Below are 14,364 nucleotides of genomic sequence, written 5' to 3'. Positions count from 1 at the left end.
AAACTTAAGAAGTGGGAAAGCCCATGCTGTATATGGCTCGGGTAAATAGAGATGTCAATAAGAGATCAATGTGTTCATTTTACAAGCTATCTAGCATTAGGGAAAAAGCAAAAAAACCACAAAAGGTTTCCAACTAGCTGTAAGGAAAGATTTTCTTTAAATCGTGGGGGGTGCTGAGGTATAATATGATAAGATCGAGATCCACATGCTGTGTTTTCAATGACTGTTTAGTATAGTATTAGGTATTGTTTATTTACATGCAAGGTTGCAAGGTGTATAATAATTGAATCCTAAAAACTGTTCTAATCTATGCGTCGACTTCTATTGGTTGCGGCAGCAATAGTCCCAAAACGCGTTTTCGAATTCTAGAGGGTTCTAATATTAGTCGAAAAAAGGCTTTTTCTGATATAATCAGTGATGCAAAATAATAAGATCACTATTTCAATGAGGTCTTGTATCATTAAATCTGAAAAATGTCTTTTTTTTAGATGCTTTAGCAATACTACTCGAAACATTGTAAATATCGTTACTTGTTTGTTCTGGTGAAGCGAGATAGAGCATGCGATGTTATTGCCACTCAAGATCAACCTAAGAAGGCTCCGTCAAGATACTATAATTTTGGAATCAAATTTTGCGAATATGTGAGTTTTAACAATTATCAAAGTGTATTTATTGTCTTTCTGGTTGAGACGCCTTGACCCTCACATTATCCCTAATGTCATAAAGAAGGTAGATGCTAAAGAAATATTAGGGCATCGAGATCCTTTCGCAGTATCCAGATAGGCACTATAGGTCTAAAGCTTTGAATTTTTCATCTGCGGTCCGGCAGAGCTAACCAAGTCAGTCTGCAATCTTCCCATGTTCAAAGAGAGTTTTGGGTGGCAGCATTTACTAAAATGTACTACCTGCACTCATGGTATCTGAAGTCTTCTGGATGAAAAAACTATTAGCTATCACAAGGCCTTACTGAGATTGTAGCAAGTTTTGGGTCGGTCATGGAGCAATAGGAATGTCAGTAAAGCAGCCCACTCCAAACATTTTAAAAAATAAATAATTGAAACAGATAAATAAAAAATTCCTGTTAAATTGAGGTACAAAAATTTTCAAAGGCCTTCCCGAAATGGTTAATTCAATTGAAATTAGGCGTAACTGGCGAGATAGAGAATTAAACCGACAAATATCTTTTTTGCATTACAGCTATTTCTTCAGCCTTCGTGCATCATGGTAGCATTAACAACTGAGTCCTATTGTTTTATTACCATCATCTTTTTGACATAAGTTGAGGGTCTTTTTGCATTATGCAGACTATTCAAATACTGGCAAGCAGTATTTCTGAAATTTAAATCAAGTCCAAATGATTTGGAACACAAAAGGATGTTAATCAATAGTAACTATCAAAGTTATTGGAGTTGAGTTTTACGCAGGATCTGTTTGACATTAAACGTTCTACTCCACAGTCACTACTTCTCGTAATAACGTTCAAGAGCAAAAATAATGTGGTGAATTAATGATAACAAAGTATGACTCTGCGCTTATATGAATAGGTACTTCAAGATTCCATAATTTTATCTTTTAAGAGACCGAAATAAAAAAAATACTAGTCAAAGAAAAATAGGCGCAGACACAGTTCCAGAAGGCCATTATCATCTTCCAGAAGCCTAGAGCGAAACACATCCTTTGTCTACTAGCGATATAAAAGTGGGCAATCCGAAATGGGTTGCTCAGTATCAATGTCTTACCTAATTTCGCACCTTGTAAAGAAAGGAAACGGGAGTTGATATCGGCGCTCATTCTGAAGTGAATAGCATCAAAAAAAAACGATGACTAATAGAAAATACGCGAGAGTCCTTTCTTTCAATCCAGAGCATTGCCACCCCTAGGAAGGTGAACGCAAATTCTGGAGTTACTCTGGTTCAGTGGATTACATAAAGAATTTTTTTTTTTGCAAATGACAACATAATCAGGAGGTGGTTTTGATGTTCCTTCTGTCAACTAAAGAGTTTCTCCTTTCTTGACTGTTCAAATTGGCATTTTAGTAGACAGATAAAGTAGATCTTAAAAAAAGCCCCAGTTTGCTTCCCACACGAATACAGCAAAAACAATTCATTAAATATCACAGATTTTACATTGTTCTCTAGGACTTCATAGAAAGTGCTTTCATCATAAAACTAGAGACAGATATTTATTTGTATGAAAGTAGTGAGAACCTCCACGTCATTGAATACTCACATTTGCACTCAAACTATTAAGACAAGAAATTCAAATGCCAAAGTCAATCTTACAGTGGTAAAAGAAGATTCAAATTTATAGTTGAGATTTTAGAGAAATACAAGATTGTCCAAAAAGAATTCTCAAAATTACTCGCGAAGATATTACGGATAGTGCTTTTGTGTACCCCCTCTCGGATTGATTCGTGGTCACCTGAGAACTCAAATCCAGAAGCATTCCCCCATAGGTGACCTTAATTCTAATTTGTTCCTGCAATAGCCTGAACTCTTTCCAACATTTTCTATGATCTAGGAGGACGTGATACGGCAATTATAAATTTCGTATCGGAAGTGATCTTTGCTTTCTTGTGTTTAAAATGGGGCAATTAAGAACTAGAAATATCAATTCCATTCATTTATGAGGAATGCTTGCAAATATTTTGGTATTCCATCTGAAAATTTTAATGACCCTGAAAGCTAAAGAGGGGGTATATATTAACAGATCAACACAGTGCTATGACATTGCAATCTCATCTCCCTTACTGCTTGAACGTTCCGAAGAGTTTGAACTCAAGAAATGATGCCATTAGCTCGTGTATTGCACGGAGCATGGCTGCTCAAAGTAAATTGGGGCTTTAACATACTGTACATATGATTTTTCGAATTTGCTCTCAAGTTCGAAGACAGCTGGGAGGGTTATAAAAGGAGAATCAACTTTTGAAGAAGAAACTGTCAGCATCGAGGAGCTGAAGGTAGAGTAACTAACGAGTAAAAAGTGACTGAATAACATAGTAGATGTAAACTGGGGATAGTCCGTTTGGAGCAAATGGTTGATGCCCATGAGAGATAATAGGATGTTTAGAGATGAAGCTCTAATATATAATTCCTAGCCAGGGATTGCATCTCTGAAACTACAGAATGCCTTTTTTTTGCCGTTAGCGGGAGTCTTATATATTCATTTTTATACAGGTGAAGCCATATGATGATGCGACAGTGGAAGACAGAAAGACCGTTGCGCAATGAAAAGGGGCTTAAAGGCGGAATCCTGGGAGTGTAGGAAGAAATTTTGGAAATACAGTCCTCTAAATTACAAGTACTTACATTCTTCAATACTAGAACTGCCTGTAGGCATGCTTGACGCAAGTGTAGATAACAGTCTGCCTCCCCAGAGTATTAAGGTGCGTGACTTCAACTTTTCTGAGGAAGATTACGAGGTATTGCGAGAGTTCCGTGAAATGAAGACCGCGTACGTTGTTTTTGGACAGAATTATCTAAACTTCGCATACCTTAAGGCGGAGCACAGTGCCTCTAACTATTTGAACATAGACATGAAGGATGGTATTACGTCGATGGTAAAGAAGTTTGCTCCGAGCACGATAAACCAGTATGGGGTGACACTCGCGCCGTATTTGTTTCTTCTGTTCAACGCCTGGCGCCTGTCTTGTTTCGCAGAGCATGCTTTTCTTCCTCATAGGGTTATCGAAATGCTAACACATGATCCTGAAAGACAGGATACCATTGTTTACAAGATGAAAGCCCTCGGAAGATGTTTCGATAACTGTCTTCGGGAGAACATTTACCGTGAATATTTGGCTCGCTGGGTAAGAATGTGCGCGTTCAACTTTCCAGCGTGGGACCGTACAGATGTCCCGTGTCCGGAGAACACAGTGACTAAGGCGCGACGGATCATGGATACGATAAGGTGCCTGATAGTTTTCACATGCTTTGCCACTACAGAAAATGTGTCTGAGACCGCCTACTGGCTTGCAAGTCGCAACTATCTCTCTGTGATTAACTATTGGGGGTGGTTCAGACGTTTGTACCATACGGTTGCTAAAGAAGGAATTGAGGCCACGGTGCGAGTGACGGTGAATCCTGATGAACGGGCTGTACGTGTGGAGGGTAAATTGATCTCATTCGAATATGTGGCTCAGATGAAAAGTGACTTGAACAGGGACCTCGAGGCACATGTGGAGGAACTGCGCCGGTGGCTGGAGTTCGGAAGTGTGTCCGACGTATACATGACTGTGATGGCGAATAGGAGTATATGTGTGGTAGAAAACCTTTCTGGACAGGACTCCGTGTTCAATGTAATAGGTGCGGAGGCTGTCAGTGGGTATACCATGAGATTTCGAGAGCAGGAAAGTGCGCAGAATGAGCAGGTCCGCGCCAGTATACTAAAGCTCGTCAACACTATAACAAAACTCTTGATGTTGGCAGTCTGGATCAATCCCGGTCTGGCGCTTAGATTTCCGGAACTGAGCATCATTAGTTTTGGCGGTTCGCACCGAAACCTGTACTTTGATTCCGACGATCGTGTGTTCATCATTCGGTCAAGGTATAACAAAAACACAAAGTACGACACCCGCTTGCTATTTCTGGATGCAAGAGTGTCTGCACAGCTATTCTGGTTTATTTATATCCTGCGGCCGTTCACGATAGTACTTTTGGGTGACGACATCTCTAAAATCAATATATCTGCCATCATGGGTGCCCTCACACCTCAGGAGCCGCTTACAGATACGCATGACACTGAAGAAGAAGTGGAGGACATAAACTTTAACGCCGAGCTGTATTATCACCAAATGGAGCTACGAAACCGCCTGAATAATGCATCGCCACAGACGATTGGCAATGCTATTTTCAAGAGTATGGTCTTTCTGGACGTAAGGAAGTTGGTGTTGGTGCATCGGTCAACGTTTTCGAACATGCTTCTCAAGTATCCGACAGCGACGGCAATGAGAGAGAGCCATAGGATACGGTCGATGCGACATGGTTTGTCGGCTCTGTGGAAGCACTTCATTGCGGGGCAGCTGTACGATCAGACCCTGGAACTGGGACAGGCGGTTGCTCGTGGGTTTGGACATTCAGTGTCGGTGGATGCTGCAGTGTACGGGTTTGATAACTCACGTACCGTTGGTCCAAGGGAGGTCCCGTTTGTCTCAGCAAAAAAGTTGTGTCAAATTTTCCAGAAATTAACACAGAAAGGCCCTCTCATCACTGACAAGGCTTGCACAACTAGCGCTGCATCTGAACCGGATGAAGGGACGATTGGTGACTACACCAATCTATGCGAGGCAGGGTCAGGTATTATCAGCGGATTCAAGTTCAGGTCGGTGGAGCAGGAGAGGTTTACGAATATGATATTGACAGGCGACAGAAATGTGCTGGCGCTTCAGGCACCAACAGCTTTTGGCAAAACCATGACTTTTGTGTTACCAATGCTCGTTTTAAAGCGCACACGACCCGGAAAATACGTGCACTTTGTAGCTGTACCATATGTGTCACTCAAAATAGCAACCATGCAAAGACTAGAAGAAGTGGGACTCGCGGTTGCAGATCTGAAATTACTAGGTTCAGCGGAGTGGAAAAGTAAGCTGAAAAATACAGATGTGCTAGTAGGTACATTTGATATGTTTGGGACGCACGCGACATTTTCCTTCATCAACGGGTGGCAGGAAGAACTGATGTGCGTACGGCAGAAGGGGTACTTTATTCTCGATGAAGCACACGCACTGTGGCTAGAGCAGGATTTCAGGGAGGAATTAAAAGAGATACACTCACTGCGATGGAGGGAGTTTCTAAAGATAGTCTTTATAAGTGCTACGCTTCCGGCATGGCTGATGGACGAGTTGTGCAAGCAATTGAATCTATCACGATACATGGTGAGGAATGCGGGATGGACGAACGCTGTACACCAGGTGCCCAACCAGAAAGTGCTGAAAGAGGTGACACTTGTTCCGCAGAAGGAGTTTGGAGGAGCAATCGAGCAGCGTGTGAACAGTTATCTGCTGGGTACTGCTACAGGCAAGGCTATCTTTTTCTTCAGCAACAAGGCGCGGATGCGTCACTGCTACGCGCGGTGGAAGAAGGTAGTGGCTGTGGCCGCGGTTGATTCGGAGATGCCGGACCGCGTGAAGCTCTCGGTATTTCGCGAATTCGAGTCGGCAGCAAGTCCGGTGCGCGTGATCATAGGGACCAAGCTGATATCGAACGGTCTTGACTGCAATGCGGTGGACTATGTGTGTCTGGCAGACTGTGATGTGGATATGATAGACTTTTTACAGATGGTTGGACGGATCAGGGGCAGTGGGTACCTCGAGGTGGTTCGGATAGCTGGAAAGAAAAAGGAGTTCAGGGATGCAGTTGCACACGAGGACTTGCGGAATGTGAACTGGAGCAAGTGTATAACGGAAACAGTGGCGTCGTTCTACTCGGTGCCAGCACCAGACCAGATCACCAGCTGTGTTGCAACTCGTGGGAGGAGCAAAGTTGTCCGAGGGAGATTGGCGAGGTGCGCAGAGCTGTACACAGTGTAAGGGTAGACGTGCTTTCGGAAGAGGAGGGAGATGAGGAGGAGGACCAGGGACATTCGAGAATGTTTCATTTTATTCTCGACAACATTCAAAACAAAACCACAGGGCTGTATGCGAGCGAGTTGCGTACGTTATTGTTCGATAGCACATCGGCAGATCTGCCCAGAATTAAGGATCTGATATACGGGGTGCCGGCTGACCACATACTCACAGCTGCGGAAATGAACCTACCGGAGAGTGTTTGTCGCACCTGTTTCATGTCGAACGAGTATTGCCAATGTGAGACGTTTGGGAAGCACATGGGAAAAATCATCCTGGAGGCACTTGCACTTCTTCGACTTGTCCCGGCACGGCAAAATATGAGACATCTCTTTAATTTTGCGCAGCTGGGGCGAGGACATAACATCGTGCAACATGTGCTGCGGCAGAAGGCGGTGTGGAGCAGACTATATGAGGAAGCGATGGAATCCGAATACACGGAGACGATTGAGGGGATTACATGCAATGACGACGTGACGTCAAGAGTATTGTTGCATTGGGGACACTTTTGGCATGCAGTGGTCCGGTCGAAAGCAAACGTGGCGACGTTAGTGTTTGAAGGTCGACTATCGAAACCATTCGGAATTGATATGGAGTGGGGGAACAGAGAGCCGTATAGCAGGTATTCAAGAATGTTAGACAAGGAGATATTTCTGCGGTCGCACCGACGCATGCTGGAAGTTGTTTCAGGTACACTTTGGGAGGACGGGCATGGTCGGGGGGACTGTTTTGATTTGGATGAGTTCCGGCTGTTGGTGCTCCTGTTGTACTGTGTGTACGAGAAAGGGGATATTCACAATATGGTGAGTAGGGTGTTACCAGGGTACCGCAAGTTTGAAGTATTTGGGCAATGGTTGGGCAGTGTGATGTGTATGCGGAAGTGTGGGTATGCCCAACGGGTACCTGTGTACAGGTTTATACTGGGCACGTATGTGGAGGAGTGTGGATTGAACAAGGTGTTGATAGAAGGTGAGGCGAGTGATATGTAGTATAGATTTATAGAAGCCGTGAGAGTTTGCAGTTGAGTAGGCTTGAGGGTGTAGTGTTCTGAGATATCATGTAATCGTAGTGTGTGATCTGGGCAAAGGTGAGTGTACAACGTCTCGCAGAATATGCTGTGGGGCTGGTGGTAGAATACAAAGGCACAATCGTAGGGTAGAGATGGATGCGCATATAACGGTATATAATTTGTAACGAAAACGAGTGATCTCAGGGAGTTTGGTTTTCGCTTTCTTTTGATATAATGATGTATTTCTGGCGAATGGTTTGCCTTTTGGTGATGGAATATTATGAATCTACATGGAAAAACTCACGTTATTCTTTGGTTCTCGTGCCACACTCTGAAAATACGTGGTTGGCGACATAGCAAAAAAAATAAATTCAAAAAAAAAGTTTGCTGACACGCGATCATTTCATGTTGGGTAAGAAATTTTAAAAATTTGGAAAGGTGAAAAATGTCGAAAATGAAAAGGAAGTAGTAAAATAGAGAGAAAACGTTAAAAAAAGAAGTATAGCTTTGAGTTTTTTGATGTGAAGTTGATATTGGGGGATATATAGACGAGTAAAGAGAGAAGATGTGTGGGTCTAACGTCTGTTTGTATGGGTTTGTGGGACGAATGTATGGGCGATGGTGTAGAGATGGTGGAATGGGGTATAGAGGTAGATGTAAGGATGGGAATGGGCACTAGGAATATTCTGTGGCGTTGTGTAGGATGGTGAAGATGGGTGTGCAGATGTAAATCAAGGAATGTTTTGAGAGTGTTTACATACCGGCAAAGTGGTATGGATTGATGGAATGTGGAGGGAATGGTAAACGAGGAGGATGATGGAAGAAGCAGGGCAAGGGAAGTGAAGAGGCAGGGAGAGGGAAGGGAAATAATGAAAATGTGATGGCAATAGAGAAAGAAATAAGAAATGATTTTAAAGTTAGTCAAAAGACAAGTTCATTGTCGAAATGCGATGGGTTAAGTGGGGGGATAGTGGGGGGAAAAAGAGGATAGAGAAAAGGGAATGAAGGCTGATTTGGTGGAAGTAGAGGTGAAATGGGGTTATCGAGTGAGTTCGGAAGTGATATAGATTTTAAAAAATGAAAAAAGAGGAATTATTCGTCGAAATGCGACGGGGTAAAAGTGGTGAGGTAAGGAAGGTAGGGTAAGTGGATGGTAAAGGGCATGAATTCAGAAGTGTAAATAAAGGAATGTAAATAAAGGAATGTAAATAAAGGAATGTGAATGAAGAAAGTAAATAAAGGAATGTAAATAAAGGAATGTGAATGAAGAAAGTAAATAAAGGAATTTAATAATAAGTTGTAAATAAGATAATGTAATTAAAAAATAAATAAATATGAAATTGTGGTAAAGTGAAGGAATGTAATAATAAATTGTAAAAAAGATAATGTATGTTTGTAAAGGAATGTGAGAAGTAAAAGGAAAAAGTTAGCAGGAGTGAGTAGATGAAAGAAGGGAGAATAAAAGTGATGTGTCCAATATAAAGTAGTTTGAAAGAAATATATGGCTGTTATCGTTATCGTTGTTGTTGTTTGTTTTCGTTTGTTTTCGATTGTTTGTTTTCGATTGTTTGTTGTTGTTTTTTGATGGGAAAAGAAGAAGTTGTTTATGGATCTCGATGGTAAATTAAGGAATGGAAGAGGAAGGAGGTAAAAGTGGAAAGCGAAAAGATAATTTAAATAATCTATTGGATATACGTGAGAGAGTAGTGATGAAAAGCGTTGTGGATAGTTTAGTAGTTGGCTTAGAATAGATAGTTGGTAAAAGAAGAAGTCAGTTTTGAGGTAAAAGAATCATTGTAGATTAAAGAAGTAAAAAAGGGATAGAAGAAAAGAATCGTGAAAATGGTTAGTAAAAGAGTGATGAGTGATGAGTGATGAGTGATGAAAATAAGTGTAAATATGTTAGAGAGAAGAAAAAGAATGGTGAAGAAAGAGTGAAGTAAGAAGAAATGAAAAAGTAGAGTGAAGGAGAAGGGAATAGTAAAGAGGTTTCAATGAAAGAAAAGGTGTAGAAGAGTAGAGTGGCGGAAATAGAAGTATGGAGTAAAATATAGTAGTAAAGTGGAAGAATAAGTGGGGGAAGAAGGAGGGAGGGATGTAGAGTAGTAAAGTAAAAGAGTTAGAGAGAGAGGAATGAAGAAAGAAGTAAAAGTATGAATGAAAAGAAGTTGGGAATGTGTTATGTAAAAGTTGAGAAGTAGAAGTGAAGAGGAAAAAAAAGAAGTGGAGTAGATGAAGAGTGTAGACGGTGGTTGAAAGTAAAAAAGAAGAAAAAGAATGAGTGAGAAGCGGGAAATATGAAAGATGAGGGGAGAAGTGTAATAGATGAAGAAGGTAGGGGGTGAATGGAAGTTGAATGGCGGATGAAATCGAAATGAGAGCGGTGAGGGAGTGGTATGAAAGATGTGGAAAAGAGGAAGAGGAAGTGGAATCATAAAGGGTTATGGAGTAAAAGAGATGAAAAGAGTTGAGAGTAGAATGAAAATAGGCGGTAGGGGAAAGGTGTAGGGGAAAGGAGATATGGGATGTAAATGTGAAATGGAGAAAAGAAAAAGGAAAATAAAGAGGAAGTGGGATGGTAGAGCGTAGTGATGAGAAAAAAATGATGTAGAAAATAGAAGTAGAATGTGAAGTAGAACGGGAGTGAAAGGAAGGAGTGATGTGTAGTATGAAGGAAAAAAAAAGAGGAGGGGGGTATGAAGAGAAGGGGTGGTATAGAGTAGAAGAAAAGCGTCGGGAGTAGTATGAAGGAAGTATGAAGGAAAAGCGGTTGAGTGTAGGTGCGTAGAAGATGAGAGATGGGGAGTAGTGTGAAGGAAGTAGAAAAGTGGAAGAAAGAGGAAAAGTGGAAGAAAGAGGAAAAGTGAAAGGTAGAGGAATGTGTAGTTTGAAGAAGAGAGGAAGATGGAATGAAGTTGATGTTTGGGTAATAGTGGAAGTGAAAAAGAAGGAAGTTAAATGAAAGTATGGGGAGGAGAGTAGTAGAGTAACGTAGAAAGGGAAGTAACAGAAGAGATGAGAATGAATGAAGTAAAAGAGTAATGAGAAGAGTGGGAAGAAATGGGAAGTTGAGAGTGTAAAAAACGGAAAATATGAAAAGATGGTTAGGATGAGAGAGTTTTGGAGTTGTAAAAGAGAATGAAAGTAGAGAGAAATGGATGAGTTAGTAGTGGAGTAGAGTAGAGAAAAGGAAAGGAAGTGGGAAGTGGGTAGTGAAGTAGGAGAAGAGGAATGGAAAAGGGAATGAGGATGAGTAGTTGAGTAGAGCGAGGTGATGAAAAGATGGAGTAGAAAGAAGAAGTGATGAGAAGTGGTAGAAATGATGAAAAGTGAAGATGTAAAGTTGAAAGATGAAAGAGTGTGGAGTGGAAGGGAAAAAGAGAACGTGAAGGGAATGGTTGGGTGAAAAGATGAAAAGAGTAGGAGAGAAAAAGGAGAGAAGAAGTAGGAAAAGGGAGTGAGTGAAGAAGTAGAGTAGGGGTGAATGGAATGATGAAAAGAGTGAAGTGGAAAGAGATATGTGAAAGATGTGATGAGTAGTTGAGTAGAAGGAAAGAAGTGTAAGAGAAAAAAGGAAGGTCGAAGTGAAGAGAAAAAGAAAATGGAGTGTGAATAAGAGGTAGAATGGAATGGAATGAATAGAAAGAGGTGAAACGAGAATGTGTGTTCGAGTAGAGAAGAAGATTTGAGGAGAAGAGGAGAAAGGAAAGAAGGAGAAGAGGAGAGAAGTGGGTAGAGCGTGATGTAGGTGTGAAATGAATGATGAGGGAAGAGATGAGTAGTTGAGTGGAAAAAAGGAAGTGTAGGAGAGGAATAGGAAAGAGTTAGGGAATGGTAGAGAAGGGAAAAGGAGTATGAGTGAGTGGTTGATAGAGGGAAAAGGAGTGTATGTGAAATGGAAAAGAATCCAGTTGAGTTTGTGGTGAGGTAGGAGAAAAAAGTGGAAAAGAAATAGGAAAGGGAATGAGTAGTGGAGTAGAGTGGAAGAAAAGTAGTAAAAGAGAAAAAGAAGTGTATGAGAAGATGAAAAGGGTTGGAAGTTGATGTGAAGAGTGAAATGGAGTGGATGGGAGTAGAAAGTAAGAAAGAGTAGTAGAAATAGAGAAAAAAGGAAAGAGATGGTAGGGGAGTAGAGTAGAGAAAAGAGAGAAGCGGGAGTAGAAATGAAAGTAGAGTTGAAAGTATGAAAAGTAGTTGAAAAGAGTGAATGTGAGAAAGAAGAAAAGAAGAGAGGGAGTGTGAGAGTAGAGTGAATGGTTGAGAAAAGAGTGGTGATGAAGAGGGAGATGAAGAGGGAGATGAAGAGGGAGATGAAGAGGGTGATGAAAGTTTGGTTGGAGTGAAAAGAAAAGAAATGTGAGTATGTATGAATAGAGATGAAAAGATGGAGAGTGAATGAGAGTTGAAGTGAATGGAAGGAGAAAGAAGTTGAAGTGAATGAAAGAGGAAAAGAGTTTGGTGGGGAGTGTAGTGAAGAAGCGAAGAGTAGTAGAAAGCGAAAGGAAAGAAATGGAAAAGAAGGAAAAGAATGAGAGTAGTATGGTAGAAAAGTGAAAAGGTGAAGATGAAAGTGTGTGATGGAGGGGAGGAAAGTGCGGAGATGAAAAGAGTGGAGATGAAATGAGAGTGGTAGGGGAAAGGTGTAGGGGAATGAATGAAGGGAAATGGGAGAGAGTAGTATGGTAGAAAAGTGAAGATGAAATGAGTTCGATAGGGGAAAGGTGTAGGGGAATGAAGTTGGTAGGAGAGGTGTAAGAGTAGAATGAGGAAAAAATGAAATAAAGAAAAAGAGAGTAGTATGATAGAAAAGTGAGGATGAAATGAGTTCGGTAGGGGAAAGGTGTAGGGGAGTGTAATGGAGTGGAGTGAAATGGATGGAAGTATGTAGTAGAGTAGGGTGTATGTAAAAAGAAAGAAAAAATGAAATGTAAAAGTGAAAATGTATGAAAGATGAGGAGTGTAGTGGAGTAGAGTAGAAAAGAAAGGATGAAAGAATGAGAGAGTGAAGAAAAAAGATGTAGTTGAAAGTGAAAAGGGAGTGAGGAGAAAGAGTAAATGTCGGGAGTTGAGTAGTAAAAAAGGAGTAGATGTGTAAAATGAGGTGATGAAAAGATGGAATAGAAAAGATGAATGTATGAGAAGTGTGGTATGAATGGTGTATGTAGATGTGAAAACGAAAAGTGAGAGTGAAAAGAGAGAGTAGAATGAATGAGTGTGTAGTGAAATAGGAGTAGAGAGGTAAAAGGAAGTTCGAATGAAAGAGATGAAGAGAGTAAATAAAAAGAGTGTGTAGTGAAGTAGGGTAGAGAAGTTGAGTAGATGTGTGAATGGAAATGGATGGTTGGTAGCGTGGAAGAGATGAAAAGTTTGGATGTTGGTGTGGGAATGAGGGAAGGTGGGAAGAGAGAGTGGTTGAGTGGAGTGAGGAATGAAGTGAGAGTAGAAATGAAAGAGAAAAAAGAAAAGATGAAAAGATGAAAAAGATGTGTGGTGGTTGAAGAGTAGAGAAGATGAGAGTGAAAGGAGGGAGTGAGGAGATGTGAGTGTGATGAAAAGAATGAGATGAAGGTAGGATGAGTTGTGGAAGTGAAGAGTGAATGAGAGTGAGAAGTGGGAAAGAAAGAAGAAAAAGAAAAGAGGAATGAAGTGGTGAGTAGAGAGAGAAAGGAGTTGAGGGTTGAGTGAGTGGTTGAGAGAAAGTGATGGAGAATGGAAATGTGGTTTGAGTGGAATGAGGGGATGGGAGGGAAGTGAAGTGAAGAAAGGAAATGTATGAATGTATGAGTGTATGAATGGAGATGGTGGGGAATGTTGAAGTAGAGGAGCGGATGGAAGAAAGAGAAGGGAAAAGGGAAAAAGAAAAAAGAAGCGTGGTGTATGGTAGAGGTAGAATGAGGTGAAGAGATGAAGAAGTGTTTGGCGGTGAATGTGAGATGAATGAAGAGGATGTGAAAGTGTATGAATGAGGGATGGAAGTGGGATGAAGAGGTGAAAGAAGTGATGTGTAAGTGGAGTGAGGGGAGAGGGATGGTGAAGTGGTGATGAAAGTAGGAGGGGAAGTAGAAAGAAGAAAGAAAGAGAAGATGAGAAAGTGAAATGTCGTTGTGTAGTTGTGTAGTAGTGTAGTAGTAAAGGGTGAAGAAAAGGAGTCTGAGAGTGTGTTGTAGTTGGGGAGTGGGGAAGTGAGAGTGGAAATGTGAAAAAGAGTGTTGAGGAAATGGGAAGTGAAGGAGAAAGTGGTAGGGGTGTGGAGTATGGGAGTAGTATGGTTGGAGAATGGTGTAGAGGAGTGAATGATGGAAAAAAAGAAAAGTGGAAAGGGAAGTCGAGAAAAAGAGTGAATGAAATGTGATGTATGGTTGAAGATGGTGAGGAAATGGGAAATGGGAATGAGTGATGTGATGAAAAAAGAAAAGAGAGGGGGAAAGGTGTGAAAGTGAGGTGGTAGTGGTGGTGGAGTGAAAGGAGAGAGTGAAGTGGAAATGAAGGAATGTGGAGTCGTGTGAAATGAGAAATGGAAGTGAAGAAAAAATGGAAGGGTGGAGGAAGATGTGAGAGTAGGGTGTGTAAAGTAAAAAAAGAAAAGAGCGAAAAAAAGAATGTGAAATGAATGAGAGATGTGAGAGTGTAGGGGTGTATGAAATAGAAAAGAAATAGAAGATGAAAAATGGAAGAGGGAGGGGAGCGGTGTAGGGGAGCGGTGTAGGGGAGCGGTGTAGGGGAGCGGTGTAGGGGAGCGGTGTAGGGGAGCGGTGTAGGGGGGGGGGGGAGCGGTGTAGGGGAGCGGTGTAGG

The 14,364-nt window shown here is 41.3% G+C and overlaps 3 protein-coding genes across 3 annotated transcripts; 2 read left to right on the top strand and 1 right to left on the bottom strand.

Moving 5' to 3' along the window:
• Window positions 1–3,226: 3,226 nt before the first annotated feature.
• Window positions 3,227–6,526, top strand: HG535_0A00110 (uncharacterized protein; the record flags this gene model as incomplete). Its single annotated transcript, XM_037285905.1, has 1 exon — window positions 3,227–6,526. The coding sequence occupies one exon, from the start codon at window positions 3,227–3,229 to the stop codon at window positions 6,524–6,526; it is 3,300 nt and encodes a 1,099-aa protein (XP_037141800.1).
• Window positions 6,527–6,585: 59 nt separating this feature from the next.
• HG535_0A00100 (uncharacterized protein) lies at window positions 6,586–7,551 on the top strand (the record flags this gene model as incomplete). The annotated part of the gene is made up of 1 exon (XM_037285904.1): window positions 6,586–7,551. One exon carries the CDS (start codon window positions 6,586–6,588, stop codon window positions 7,549–7,551), a length of 966 nt encoding a protein of 321 aa, XP_037141799.1.
• A 1,922-nt stretch (window positions 7,552–9,473) lies between these two features.
• Window positions 9,474–14,364, bottom strand: HG535_0A00090 (uncharacterized protein; the record flags this gene model as incomplete). The annotated part of the gene is made up of 1 exon (XM_037285903.1): window positions 9,474–14,364. A coding segment is annotated over one exon (4,891 nt), but the record flags the coding sequence as incomplete, so codon positions are not given.

Source organism: Zygotorulaspora mrakii, chromosome 1 (genome assembly GCF_013402915.1).
Source record: "Zygotorulaspora mrakii chromosome 1, complete sequence".
NCBI classification, from domain to species: domain Eukaryota; kingdom Fungi; phylum Ascomycota; class Saccharomycetes; order Saccharomycetales; family Saccharomycetaceae; genus Zygotorulaspora; species Zygotorulaspora mrakii.
This window is presented reverse-complemented; position numbering and strand designations above follow the sequence as displayed.